The 14226-nt window shown below is 52.2% G+C and overlaps 2 protein-coding genes across 3 annotated transcripts; both read left to right on the top strand.

Annotated features, from left to right (window-relative positions):
- Positions 1-2173: 2173 nt before the first annotated feature.
- Positions 2174-2827, top strand: LOC103237602 (large ribosomal subunit protein uL11). The gene has a single exon (XM_008001878.3). The coding sequence runs from the start codon at positions 2260-2262 to the stop codon at positions 2755-2757; it is 498 nt and encodes a 165-aa protein (XP_008000069.1). The 5' UTR covers positions 2174-2259; the 3' UTR covers positions 2758-2827.
- A 5969-nt stretch (positions 2828-8796) lies between these two features.
- EXOSC4 (exosome component 4) lies at positions 8797-14169 on the top strand. Of its 2 annotated transcripts, none has more exons than XM_008001879.3 (3): positions 8797-9305; positions 10346-10552; positions 10644-11051. In XM_008001879.3, the coding sequence occupies exons 1-3, from the start codon at positions 9135-9137 to the stop codon at positions 11001-11003; spliced, it is 738 nt and encodes a 245-aa protein (XP_008000070.1). In that variant the 5' UTR covers positions 8797-9134; the 3' UTR covers positions 11004-11051. The 2 variants fall into 2 exon arrangements, with proteins under 2 accessions (XP_008000070.1, XP_072874607.1); XM_073018506.1 differs by having other exon boundaries at positions 9006-9305; positions 10750-14169.
- Positions 14170-14226: the final 57 nt, after the last annotated feature.

Here is a 14226-nt window from a genome sequence, read left to right on the forward strand (position 1 = left end):
GCTTACAGTCCTGGAGACTGAAAGTCCAAGATGAGTCTTATAGGGCTCAAATCAAGGCTTTTACACTAATGGTTCCTTCTGGAGGTTCCAGAGGAAAGCATGTGCCTTGCCTCTTCCAGCTCCTGGTGTGAGCTGGCACTCCTTGGCTTGCAGCCGCATCACTCTGATCTCTACCCAGGCGATCCCACAACCTTCTCTTCTCCTGTAGTCAAATCTCCCTCCATTTCCCTCCTATAGGGACCCATCCTGGGACCCACCTGGGTCACCCAGGATCACCTCCCCATCTCAGGCTCCTTCACTTCATCACATCTGCAAAGTCTTTTGTGCCAAATGAGGTACATTCTTAGGCTTCAGTGATTCGGACCTGAGTATCTTCGGGTCGTTATTTAGCCCATCACACTTGCTGAATGCAGAGCAGACTGGAAAACTTTCCAACCACATACACATCCACCAGCAAAGGACGGAGTTGCTTCATCCCACCGAACCCCAGGCTGGAGTCACCCCAAACTCAGCAGCATGGGAGTTCCCCCAAGGGAGTGCCCCGAGCTGTCACAAGATGAAGCCTACTGGGATTCCAAAGGAAGAAGCACTAAACCCCAGGGTGACTAGTCCAGAGCATTAATGAGGGGAACTCAAGGACAGAGAGCGGCAGCAGTCCTTGAAACAGGCAGCGAGAGAAAAGGGGTGTTCTGCCTGGGTGTACCCGCAGCAAGGGGGCCGGGGTACGGAGTTTTTGTGTGGGTTTAAAGCATTTGGCTCAGGGCCAGGCCAGTTTCTTTCTTGTAAACCCAGATACCTTTATTAGTGCCTGGGAATGTTCAAGGTCCCAGTGTGGGTTCAAACCTGCTGGAAAAAAACCTGTGGCTGATGAGTCACATAATGGTCAAGGACCTCTGATTTTTGGTCAGGACACAGAAAGAAATTGGGAGAAGGTTGGGCGCAGTGACTCACGCCTATAATCTTAGCACCTTGGGAGGCTGAGGTGGGTGGATCACTTGAGGTCAGGAGTTCAAGACCAGCCTGGTCAACATGGAGAAACCCTGTCTCTACTAAAAATGAAAAATTGAGCCAGGTATGGTGGCGGGTGCCTGTAATCCCAGCTACTTGGGAGGCTGAGGCAGGAGAATTGCTTGAACCCAGGAGGTGGAGGTTGCAGTGAGCCAAGATCACACTACTGCACTCCAGCCTGGGCAACAGACTGAGACTCCATCTCAAAAAAAAAAAAAAATTGGGACTGGGTGTGTAGCTCATGCCTGTAATCTCAGCACTTTGGGAGGCTGAGGTGGGTGGATCACCTGAGGTCAGGAGTTCAAGATCAGTCTGACCAAAATGGTGAAACCACATCTCTATTAAAAATACAAAAAATGGGCCGGGTACAGTGGCTCAAGCCTGTAATCCTAGCACTTTGGGAGGCCGAGACGTGTGGATCATGAGGTCAGGATATCGAGACCATCCTGGCTAAGATGGTAAAACCCCGTCTCTACTAAAAAAAAAAAAAATACAGAAAACTAGCCGGGCGTGGTGGCGGGCACCTGTAGTCCCAGCTACTTGGGAGACTGAGGCAGGAGAATGGCGTAAACCCAGGAGGCGGAGCTTGCAGTGAGCTGAGATCCGGCCACTGCACTCCAGCCTGGGTGACAGAGCGAGACTCCGTCTCAAAAAAAAAAAGAAAAACAAAAACAAAAAATTAGCTGGGCATAGTGGCGTGTGCCTGCAATCTCAGCTACTCGGGAGGCTGAGGCAGGGGAATCCCTTGAACCTGGGAGGCAGAAGGTGCAGTGAGCCGAGGTCGCTCCATTGCGCTCCAGCCTGGGCAACAGCAGCAAAATTCCGTCTCGAAAAAAAAAATTTTTTTCAGAGAAATTGGGGGACCTACAGGAGCCTCATTGGCTTGGGGAAGTTAAACACGACCTTTGACCAATTGGTGGTGAGCGCTAAACTAGGCTGACCCAGGCGTGATTTCTAGGAAGCCAGAAGTTCTTAAAAATAAGGAGGAGCGGGGAGCTGAGCAGAAATATTAGAAGCTACACACCGTGGGGGAAAGAGACACATGGAACTGGCCCAGGTGAGCCACTGAACAACATGAAAAAACAGGAGCAAAATCACAAGCGCCATTGGCCAATCCTAACCCAGAGTTGATGTGATATACGCTCTAAAGTATCCAGGTTTTTGCTCTAGGCTTTCGGCTCGGAGGGGGCTAAGGTGCAACTTCTTCGGTCGTCCCGAATCCGGGTTCATCCGACACCAGCTGCCTCCACCATGCCGCCGAAGTTCGACCCCAACGAGATCAAAGTCGTATACCTGAGGTGCACCGGAGGTGAAGTCGGCGCCACTTCTGCGCTGGCCCCCAAGATCGGCCCCTTGGGTCTGTCTCCGAAAAAGGTTGGTGATGACATTGCCAAGGCAACGGGTGACTGGAAGGGCCTGAGGATTACAGTGAAACTGACCATTCAGAACAGACAGGCCCAGATTGAGGTGGTGCCTTCTGCCTCTGCCCTGATCATCAAAGCCCTCAAGGAGCCACCAAGAGACAGAAAGAAACAGAAAAACATTAAACACAGTGGGAATATCACTTTTGATGAGATCATCAACATTGCTCGACAGATGCGGCACCGATCCTTAGCCAGAGAACTCTCTGGAACCATTAAAGAGATCCTGGGGACTGCCCAGTCTGTGGGCTGTAATGTTGATGGCCGCCACCCTCATGACATCATAGATGACATCAACAGTGGTGCTGTGGAATGCCCAGCCAGTTAAGCACAAAGGAAAGTATTTCAATAAAGGATCATTTGACAACTGGTGGAAAAAAAAAAAAAAAAGTATGCAGGTTTTTTTCTTTTTGTTTTTTTTGTTTTTTTTGAGGAGTCTCGCTCTGTCTCCCAGGCTGGAGTGCAGTGGCGCGATCTCGGCTCACTGTGCAACCTCCGCCTCCTGGGTTCCAGTGCTTCTTCCGCCTCAGCCTCCCAAGTAGCTGGGATTACAGGCACGTGCCTAGGATTACAGGTGCGTGCCACCACACATGGCTAATTTTTTGTATTTTCAGTAGAGACAGGATTTCACCATGTTGACCAGGCTGGTCTCGAACTCCTGACCTCCCGCCTCAGCCTCCTAAAGTGTTGGGATTACAGGCGTGAGCCACCTCACCCAGCCTAAAGTGTCCAATTTTCTACAAAAATGATGAGACAAAGAAAGAGGATAGTGGGACTCTTTATATTTTTTATTGATACATGCATATTGTACATATTGGTCGGGTGCGGTGGCTCATGCCTGTGATCCCAGCACTTTAGGAGGCCAAGGCAGGAGGATCACTTGAGCCTACGAGTTCAGGGCCAGCCTGGGCAACATAACGAGATCCCATCTCTGCAAAAAAACACAAAAAAAGTATCTGGGGGTAGTGGCACACACCTGTAATCCCAGCTACCAGGGAGGCTGAGGTGGGAGGATTTCTTAAGCCCAGGAGGTTGAGGCTGCAGAGAGCCAAGATCGTGCCACTGCACTCCAGCCTAGGTGACAGAGTGAGATGTTGTCTCAAAAAAATTAAAAAATAAAATAAATTTGGGCCGGATGCGGTGGGTCACGCCTGTAATCCCAGCACTTTGGGAGGCCGAGGCGGGCGGGTCACCTGAGGTCAGGAGACCAGCTTGGCCTGCATGGTGAAACCCTATCTCTACTAAAAAATACAAAAATTAGCCAGGCATGGTGGCAGGCACCTGTAATCCCAGCTACTTGGGAAGCTGAGGCAGGAGAATCGGTTGAACCCAGGAGGTGAAGGTTGCAGTGAGTTGAGATCGCGCCACTGCACTCCAGCATGAGCAACAGAACGAGACTCAGTCTCAAAAAACAACAACAACAACAAAGACCTCAGGCCCCTCCCCCTGGAGGAGCAGCGATTTGTTCTTCCCAGAACCGACACCTACTCTGAACCAACTTTGCTCTTCCTGCCTGTAGCTCCTCCACCTCTATCCCAAGCTTACCTCCCACTGGACCATGCTAAATACTAATGACCGGCCCACTGCAGTGGCTCACACCTGTAATCCTACCACTTTGGGAGGCCAAGGCAGGCAGATCACTAGGTCAGGAGTTTGAGGCCAGCCTGGTCCACATGGTGAAACCCCATCTCCACTAAAAATACAAAAATTAGCCAGGCACGGTGGCATGCACCTGTAATCCCAGCTACTCAGGAGGCTGAGACATGAGAATCGCTTGAACACGGGAGGCGGAGGTTGCAATGATCCCAGATTGTGCCATTGCACTCTAGCCTGGGCAACAGAGTGAGACTATATGTCAAAAAAAAAAAAAAAAAAAAAATCCTAACAACCCACCTTAGCGCCTACCGTGTGGCAATGAGCTCACGTCCCTGGGACTCACTGGTCTCTCAAACCCTTCTCGGCCCAACAGAATAGTGGCACAGTCTGCTGAAGGCCCTGCCCTGCTGCCAGCTGGATGTCAGCCCCTTCCAGGGCGGGGCACTCCTGCTGGGATGCGCCTGTGTTGCCCTAAGAAGTTGGAGCTCGAGAAACAGGTTCACCAGGAATCTCGGGAATCTGTTCCAGGATCCTCAGTCCCACAGCCCCTTCCCAGCTTGGGCCCCAGCAAACTATTTACAGAGTCAAGTCATATATTTCATAAAATTTGCAAAAGTGAGATATTTTAACCACAACCAGCTAAAACTGTCTCTTCCCCCTACAACCTGCCATCAGTTACCCCCTCCCCTGCTGCACAGAGCTGGAGGGGGCGTTGTGGGGTCCAGCTCCTGGGAGGCTGAGTTGAGGGTACGTTTTGCTTGGGCTTGGTGGGAACAGTCACTTCCTGATACAGTTATGCTATCACTAGTCATTCTGGTGTAGAAATGGCTTCCAGAAACACCCAACTATCTCCCTCAGCTGCATGTTAACACAACAAGCTGATGAAATTGGCCAAGCGTCAACTCAAAGAGGATCTAAGAGTAGTCACAAGCAAGAAAACCCAAACTCAAATTCATTTTTATTTGGGGGGAGGGTTCTGGGGTTTTTTGTTTGTTTCTTGAGACAAAGCCTCACTCCGTGGTACGGGCAGGAGTGTAGTGGAGCGATCATAGCTCATAGCTCACAGCAGCCTTGAACTCCCTCGGCTCAGGCCAACCTCCCGTCTCAGTCTCTCAAATAGGTGGAACTACAGGCATGTGCCACCACGCCCAGCTAATTTTTAATTTTTTTTTTTGTAGAGATAGTGTATCACTATGCTGCCCAGGCTGGTCTTGGACACCTGGCCTCAAGCGATCCTCCTGCCTCAGTTTCCCAGAGTGTTGGGATTACAGGAATGAGCTACCTCACCCAGCCAACACCTGAACTGTTATGGCTCACATGTGGAAAAAATCTGATAAGCGATTTCCTCAAATTTAATGACAATTCTAAAAATGTACATATTACCCAAAGGAGCTTTTACCTGAAAGCAACTTAACTATAAATAATAAAATTAAATTTTGATCAAACATGTGAGAGGAGAAACTAAATCATTTTCTTTCTTGGTTTTTGTTTGTTTTTTGTTTTGACAGCATATCATTCTGTTGCCCAGGCTGGAGTGCAGTGGTAGGACCACAGCTTACTGCAGCCTTGACCTCCCCGGCTGAAGTGATCCTCCCACCTCAGCCTCCCAAGTAGCTAGGACCACAGGTATGCACCACCATGTCCAGCTAATTTTTTGTATTTTTTGTAGAGATGGGGTTTTGCCATGTTTTCCAGGCTGATCTTGAACCCCTAGACTGAAGTGATCCACCTGCCTCTGCCTCCCAAAAGTGTTGGGATTACAGGTGCGAGTCACCGCATCTGCCGCCTTCTTTCTACATATAGGAGGTTACGTTATAAAAAGTGTTGTCATCCGGGCGTGGTGGCTCAAGCCTGTAATCCCAGCACTTTGGGAGGCCGAGGCGGGCAGATCATGAGGTCAGGAGATTGAGATCACCCTGGCTAACACGGTGAAACCCCGTCTCTACTAAAAATAAAAAAAAAAATTAGCCAGGCGTGGTGAAGGGTGCCTGTAGTCCCAGCTACTCGGGAGGCTGAGACAGGAGAATGGCATGAACCCAGGAGGCGGAGCTTGCAGTGAGCCGAGATCGTGCCACTGCACTCCAGCCTGGGGAACAGAGTAAGACTCCGTCTCCAAAAAAAAAAAAAGTGTTGTCATTTTAAGAGAGCATCAGAGAATGCATCAAAGAAATGTAGGGGAAACCTGTAGGTTTTCTGCATTTTGTGATGTTTGTAGTATTTGTCAACTTTTAAAATGTTTGTGTTGGGGCTTCTTTTCTCACTATTCACTTAGTTTTGGATGTATAATTTTGTCTTATGTTTCAAAAGAAGACTGCGTAGATGAGTTAACGGCAGGCCTGAGAAGCTCTTCTTCACAGGCAAGCTTGAAGAGTTGGTGTCTGGGAATTTGGGTTTGGGGATGGTTCCCTCCATTCTCTGGAAAGCGTGTCTCACTGTGCCTAGACTGTTTGTACAAACATGGCTCATGCTGAACGCCTGTGTTGCTTCTGGGGGTCTGGAATTTGGGCACATGCTTGGCACAGACTGTGTATGTAACCTTCCCTCCATAAAACCCCAGGGTGCTGAGTGTCTAAGAAGCTTCCCTGGCAGACAGCATTTCACACACACAGCTCCAGCTTCTTCCTGTGGAGTCCACCAGGAGAGGACTTGGCCAGCTTACACCTGATTTCCTGTGGAATTCATCCCATGCACCTTTTCTCTTTGCTGATTCAGACTTATTATCTTCTCTGTGTAATAATCTTAGCCGTAAGTCTATAGTGAGTCCTTCTAGCAAACTGATTATTCCGGAGGGATCTTGAGGATACTTCTCATGGCCCCTGAATTTGTATAAGCTTTAGGCCTCCAAAATTTAAATCGACCCATGTGTGTACCCTAAAGCTGGAGTACGAGGATCAGAGAACCAAAGGTGTGAGGTAGCAGTGGCCCCATAATCCTAAACCTGCAATGCTGCCAGGTTGGAGGCCTAGTTCCTGAAGGTGAATACTTCCACCAGGGAACACAGCAAAGGTTCCACTGATCTTGAAGTAGCAGCTATCACTGGCCTACTTTGGGCTCCTTAGGCTGAATACCAACATCGTCCTCATTTTCCTGAGTTGCTATGGTCACTGCTACACAACTAGGGTGGGCAGTCCACAGAGCTCCCTGGATGTCTAGTCTTCCTGCATGTGGCAAGGACTGTCAGAAGACAGTTGAAACAATGACCCAGTAATGGCCAGGTGCAGTGGCAGGAGGCCAAGGCAGGTGGATCACCTGAGGTCAGGAGTTCAAGACCAGCCTGATCAACATGGTGAAACCCCATCTCTACTAAAACTACAAAAAAAAAGTCAGCAGGGCATGGTGGCGCATGCCTGTAATCCCAGCTACTTGGGAGGCTGAGGTAGGAGAATCATTTGAACCCAGGAGCTGGAGGTTGCAGTGAGCTGAGATCGTGCCTCTGCACTCCAGCCTGGGTGACAGTGAGACTCCGTCTCCAAAAAAAAAAAAAAAACCAAAAACCTTACCCAGGCATAGTGGCAGGTGCCTGTAATCCCAGCTTCCCAGCTACTTGGGAGGCTGAGATACAAGAATCACTTAGACCCAGGAGGTGGAGGGAGCAGTGCGCTGATACTGTGCCACAGCACTCCAGCCTGGGTGACAGAGTGAGACTCCATCTCAAAAAAACAAAACAAACAAACAAAACGACCCAGTAAGAACAGGGACAGGAAGAGCTCAGACTGCAAGGGGAGAAGGGCCTGGGCTGCTCCACAGTATGCAGTGTCTGGCTGCAGAGCCAAGGGTGGGGAATCGGTGGTGGCCAGTGGCAGAGGATAGTGACCCGTCATGGCCTCATACCAGCTGCAGCCGCAGGGCTGTGGCTTGCTCACTCATTCTCATGCCTTTCAGTCTTTCAGGAGAGCATAACCACCTTTGAGGCGATGCTGAACTTGCGCCCCTGCAGCAGACTGCATTTCCCCAGCCCACCTGCTGTTCCTACAGTCTAATATTGACACTCCTCCCACTGAAGGGTGGGGTCCCTGTCCCCATCCCTTAAGCCTGGGTAGATGTGTCTGACTGCCTTCACCCACAGAGTCTGGCAGGAGGGACACTATGTGACTTCTGAGGCTAGGTCCTAAAAATATCATGCACATGTTGTCCATCTTGTTGTCCTGGAAGGCTACCCTTGGAACCCAGCTGCCATATTGCAAGGAAGCATGAAGAAGCCACAGGTAGGTGTGCTGCCTGACAGCCACAGATGAGGTCCTGGCCAGCCACCAGCATCAGCCACCAAAGATGTGAAAGAGAAAGCTTTAGGATGGCTCCAGCCCCAGCCACCATCTGGCAGCAACTGTAGGAGAGAGCCTACGTGCAAACTACCTAGCTGAGCCTAGATAACCCAAGACTACAGTACATAATAATAGAATGATTGCTATTTGAAGCCGCTGAGGTTAAGTGGCAAGAGAGAGACACACAACCCCTCTCTGGAAAGGATGAGGAAATCTGCATCCTCAAAGGGAAAACGGAGGCCCACTCGACTGCAGTGTGGAAGCTCGGTGTAAAGGGAGGGCATGAGAGGACTGGAGAGGTGCCAGGTGTGGACCATCCTGGGACACCAGCCTGGTCACTTTCCTAGGACCGCTCAATGCCTTCTCCTGTCAGGGTCGCAACCCACTGGGTTCATCCTTCCACTTCCACACTTGGGGCGCGGGGAAGGGCTGAATGCAGGCACCACTGGTCCCGAGGGCGTGACGGGAATTCCTCCTTCAGCGGGCGCCCACCTCCTGGCACCCGTGGCACAGCTCCGGGAACGGCTGCGGGCTCAACCGCTGCTTCCCCGACAGCGCCACCGCAGTTCCCCGGAGACAAAAGTGGAGCCGAACCGCCAGAAACCGTAGATCCGGGGAGGTCGGTGCCGCGAGGAACTCCAGTTCCCCGGGACCGGAAGTGACAGCGGACCGCCGGATACCGTAGATCCAGGGAGGTCGGGACCGCGGGGAGCTGTAGCTCCCCGGAACCGGAAGTGATGGCGGACCGCCGGAAACCGTAGATTCGGGGAGGTCGGAGCCGCAGGGCGCTGTAGTTCTCCCGCGTATCAGAGAACTAGGCAGAGAGCGCAGCTGGCGGCCGGGCAGCATGGCGGGGCTGGAGCTCTTGTCCGACCAGGGCTACCGGGTGGACGGTCGGCGCGCCGGGGAGCTGCGCAAGATCCAGGCTCGGATGGGCGTGTTCGCGCAGGCTGACGGCTCGGCCTACATCGAGCAGGGCAACACCAAGGCTCTGGCGGTGGTCTACGGCCCGCACGAGGCGAGTGGGCGTGCGGGATGGGGAATCGCGTGACCGCGGGAGCTGCGGGGCAGCCCGGCTGAGCAGAGGTTCGGGGACTTGAGAGGTGCGGCCGGCGCGCCTCAGTCCACACAGCCGATGCTCTGCACTGCATCTCACTCGGAGTAAACGCAAGTCTTTAGTGTGCTGCGCGGTGGTCCTGCCTTTCTCATCGGTCTCTGTGCCTGCGCTCTCCCTCCTCTTTGCGGCTCTTCAACGTGCCAGGCACTCCCCCACTCGCTCCCTCTCCTCTCAGCTCTACTCCGACGTCACTCCTTCCCAGATGACCTTATCCACGCGGTACTTCTCTCCCTACAATAAACCCTTGTCTTTTGTGCACCTACAATCTCAAATGCCTATTTTGCTTAAGCATTTTCCCCCGTTTCCTCGCTAGAACATAAGCTTCCTAAGGGCAGAAACTTGACATAAAACTTTCTGGTTTCATTGCTGTGTTTCCAGCGCTGTAACTGTGCCTGGCCAGCGAAGGTATTGAAAGAGTGTTTGTTTAGCGCATGAGTGTAGGAGCTCTGCTTTCCAGGCGGAGGGAACCAGGAGGGCGAAGACCACGGTGGTGAAAACAAGCAAGGCGCTTATGCATAACAGAAAGACTGCTGGTGGGGAAAGAGGGGATAACTCCAAATAAGGTTGAGAGTTCCCGGGGAGGTGAGGAATTAGGGTTTTGTAGACCAGGGAAATGATTTGGGATTTTATTTCATATGTAATGTGAAACCTTTGTAACGTAATTAGGATTTGAGTGTGAAGATGAGACAGAATCAGCCTTGATGTTTGTAAACTTGGGTTGGCAGGGAATGGGGCAAGGATGGGCACAAGGAAGCCAATTAAAAGATGCCAGAGGGCAACACATGCAAGACAGAGAGTGCAAAACAGGGGGCTTTGTTTTGGAGGTAATGTAGTTGCCCCTTGCTGAGGCATTGAAAGTGGAGGGAGATACAGACCCACAGAGGACAGTGGAGTGTGAGCTGGAAGGAGTGGGCCTGGCTCATGTGTCCGACCTCTTCCAGATCCGGGGTTCCCGGGCTCGAGCCCTGCCGGACAGGGCCCTAGTGAACTGTCAATATAGTTCAGCGACCTTCAGCACAGGTGAGCGCAAGCGACGGCCACATGGGGACCGGAAGTCCTGTGAGATGGGCCTGCAGCTCCGCCAGACTTTCGAGGCAGCCATCCTCACACAGCTGCACCCACGCTCCCAGATTGATATCTATGTGCAGGTGAGCCGGCTGCAGCGTCAATCCAGGGAGGGGTGGGTGTGATGGGGTTGGGGAGAGAGTCTGATAGACTCACACCCTGGGGTCCCTGCAGGTGCTACAGGCAGATGGTGGGACCTATGCAGCTTGTGTGAATGCAGCCACACTGGCAGTGCTGGATGCTGGGATACCCATGAGAGACTTTGTGTGTGCGTGCTCAGCTGGCTTTGTGGACGGCACAGCCCTGGCGGACCTCAGCCATGTGGAGGAAGCAGCTGGTGGCCCCCAGCTGGCCCTGGCCCTGCTGCCAGCCTCAGGACAGATTGCGCTGCTTGAGATGGATGCCCGGCTGCACGAGGACCACCTGGAGCGGGTGTTGGAGGCTGCTGCCCAGGCTGCTCGAGATGTGCACACCCTCTTGGACAGAGTGGTCCGGCAGCATGTGCGTGAGGCCTCTATCTTGCTGGGGGACTGACCACCCAGCCACCCATGTCCAGAATAAAACCCTCCTCTGCCCACACAACCCTCACTGTACGTTAATCACCCAACAGCACTTCAGAGCCATGTAAAGCCTGGCAGAGCCTGGTCTGGTGCTAGCTCCTGGGGATGACCAGGGACCCTCGCCCACACATGAACTGCCTATCTCTGTGTAGCCTGATTCAAACCCTGAAGAGAACAGTGGATTAGGGCATTGCTGTGGGGGAGGTCCTGGGTGGAAAAAGCAACATGTCCCAGTAAGGACTCAAGGCAGCTGAGCAGGAGGCAGGGCCTGGCAAGATGAGCCAGGCCATTGGACTGAGGAATCTGTTACCCTTACTCTGGCACATCCGGGGCCCTGAGCAAAGGGCTGAGGGAGAACTCAGCTGGCTGTGAGTACCCAACCTAGAGATGTGGGGGCCATGTCTCATGGCCTCTGGACTATGGCCTGGAGCCCCTTGGGCTTTTCCTGCTGCTTACCTTGGGCTCTAAAAAATACAACAGCCAGGCATGGTGGCTCACACCTGTAATCCCAGAACTTTGGGAGGCTGAGGCAGGCGGATTGCTTCAGGTCAGGAATTTGAGACCATCCTGGCCAACATGGTGAAACCCCGTCTCTACGAAAAATACAAAATTAGCTGGGGGTGGTGGCACATGCCTGTAATCTGAGTTACTCAGGAGGCCGAGGCAGGAGAATCTCTTGAACCGGGGAGGCGGAGGTTGCAGTGAGCCGAGATCGTGCCACTGCACTCCAGCCTGGGCGACAGAGCAAGACTCCATCTAAAAAAAATAAAAGTACAAAAATTACCTGTTCTCATGGATCACTTGAGGTCAGGAGTTCGAGACCAGCCTGGCCAACATGGTGAAACCCCATCTCTACTAATACAAAAATTAGTGTGGTGGCAGGTACCTGTAGTCCCAGCTACTAGGGAGGCTGGGGCAGGAGAATCACTTGAACCAGAGATGAAGGTCACAGTTAGCCAAGATAGCACCATTGCACTCCAGCCTGGATGACAGCAAGACTCTGTCTCAAAAATAAAAAAATTAAAAAAAATTGTTCTCACATGGAGTCTTCAGTTTTGACCCTTCTCTCTGCCCACCACTATTTATTTGTTGAGACATAGTCTTGCTCTGTGCTCAGGCTGGAGTGCAGTGGTGGGATCATGGCTCACTGCAGTCTCAATTTCCTAGGCTCAAGTGATCCTCCCACTTTGGCCTCCTGAACTAAGACTACAGGCATGTCCCACCTACCTGGCTAATTTAAAAAGAATTTTTTTGTATGTAGAGACTGGGTCTCATTTTGTTGTCCAGGCTGGTCTCAAAGGATCCTCCCACCTCACCTTCCCAAAGTGCATCCTCTTCTTGAGCAAACTACCCCTTCATTCACCTCTGGCCCACAGACCTGCCGGAGCCCTGACTACCAGCCCCTGCAGTGTGGACCCTGGGGCTGCTTCTCCCCTAATATTCCAAGGATCTCTTGGCCTGGACAGGGACAGTATGCTCCCCTACTTTGTACTGCACACACCCCAGCTCTAGTGAAGCCCATTTTGGCCAGTAGTGCCATCAGCATCTCTGCGGTCATCTGACTCAGAAAACCTTGGTGCTGGGCTCATGCTGTGACTCCACTGGGACGTCCTGAGTCATTGGCAGTCTCGCTTGGCATCCATTCTCTGACCGCCGCCGGCTTTCCACCCACCTGCCCTGTTGTGGGAAGTCAGGGACCCCGAACAGAGGTACCCGCTAAAGCCATGACAGAACATAAATTGTAAAGATTTCATGGACGGCCAGGCGCGGTGGCTCAAGCCTGTAATCCCAGCACTTTGGGAGACCAAGACGGGTGGATCACGAGGTCAGGAGATCGAGACCATCCTGGCTAACACGGTGAAACCCTGTCTCTACTAAAAAAAAATACAAAAACTAGCTGGGCGAGGTGGCGGGTGCCTGTAGTACCAGCTACTCGGGAGGCTGAGGCAGGAGAATGGGGTAAACCCGGGAGGCAGAGCTTGCAATGAGCTGAGATTGCGCCACTGCACTCCAGCCTGGGCGACAGAGTGAGGCTCCGTCTCAAAAAAAAAAAGATTTCATGGACATTTATCCCTTCCCCAATCAATACTCTTGTGATTTCCTATGCCTGTCTTTAATCTCTTAATCCCATCATCTTCATAAGCTGAGGATGTATGTCAGCTCATGACCCTGTGATGATTGCGTTAACTGCACAGATTGTTCGTTTAAGGCATGTGTGTTTAAACAATATGAAATCTGGGCACCTGGAAAAAAGAACAGGGTAACAGCGATCTTGAGGGAACAAGGGAGATAACCTTAAAGTCTGGCTGCCTGTGGGCCAGGCAGGACAGAGCCATATTTCCCCAGTAAGGAATATTAATAATTAACAGCCCTGGGGGAAAAGAATGCATTCCTAGGGGAGGCCTCTGAAATGGCCGCTCTGGGGGTGTCTGCCTTATGCAGATGTAGATGGGGATGAAGTGCCCTAGTTTCCTGCAGCTCCCCCAGCTTGCTAGGATTAGGGGATGAAACATGCCCTAGTCTCCTGCAGCGCCCCTAGGCTTGCTAGGATTAGGAAGTTCCAGCCTGGCGAATTCTAGTCAGACCGGTTCTCTGCTCTTGAACCCTGACAATGCGTGCACAGCCGGACATGGAAATTCATTAGTGATTCTAGTTTCGCCATGACCTTCTGCTTTGTGATCTTTTGTCGCCCTTGAAGCATGTGATCTCAGTGACCCACACCCTATTCGTACACTCCCTCCCTTTTGAAAATTGCTAATAAAAACTTGCTGGTTTTATGGCTGGGGGTCATCACGGAACCTGCCGACATGGGATGTCTCCCCCGGACACTCAGCTTTAAAATTTCTCTCTTTTGTACTCTTTCCCTTTATTTCTCAGACCAGCCGACACTTAGGGAAAACAGAAAAGGACCCACGTCGAATATCCGGGGTGGGTTTCCCGCGATACTGCCCGGCTCATCACCTCTGACTCCTGCGGGCCTTCCAGGGGGCGATATCTCGCTGCCCCGACCAGCTCGGCCTGCTGTCGGGCATCTGCTCTGCTCTCCTCCGGCTGTAGGGCTACCTGCCTCCCTCCGGGGCGGTGCACTGCGGGTCCGACTCTCGTGGGGGCAGCGCCTAGCAGACTCCCCAACCCGCTCGCGTCCTTGCGGCTTCACCAGCACCGCCCACCCTGCAGTCAGCCGCTGTCTGGGCTTG

The sequence above is a fragment of the Chlorocebus sabaeus genome, chromosome 8, assembly GCF_047675955.1.
Source record: "Chlorocebus sabaeus isolate Y175 chromosome 8, mChlSab1.0.hap1, whole genome shotgun sequence".
NCBI classification, from domain to species: Eukaryota; Metazoa; Chordata; class Mammalia; order Primates; family Cercopithecidae; genus Chlorocebus; species Chlorocebus sabaeus.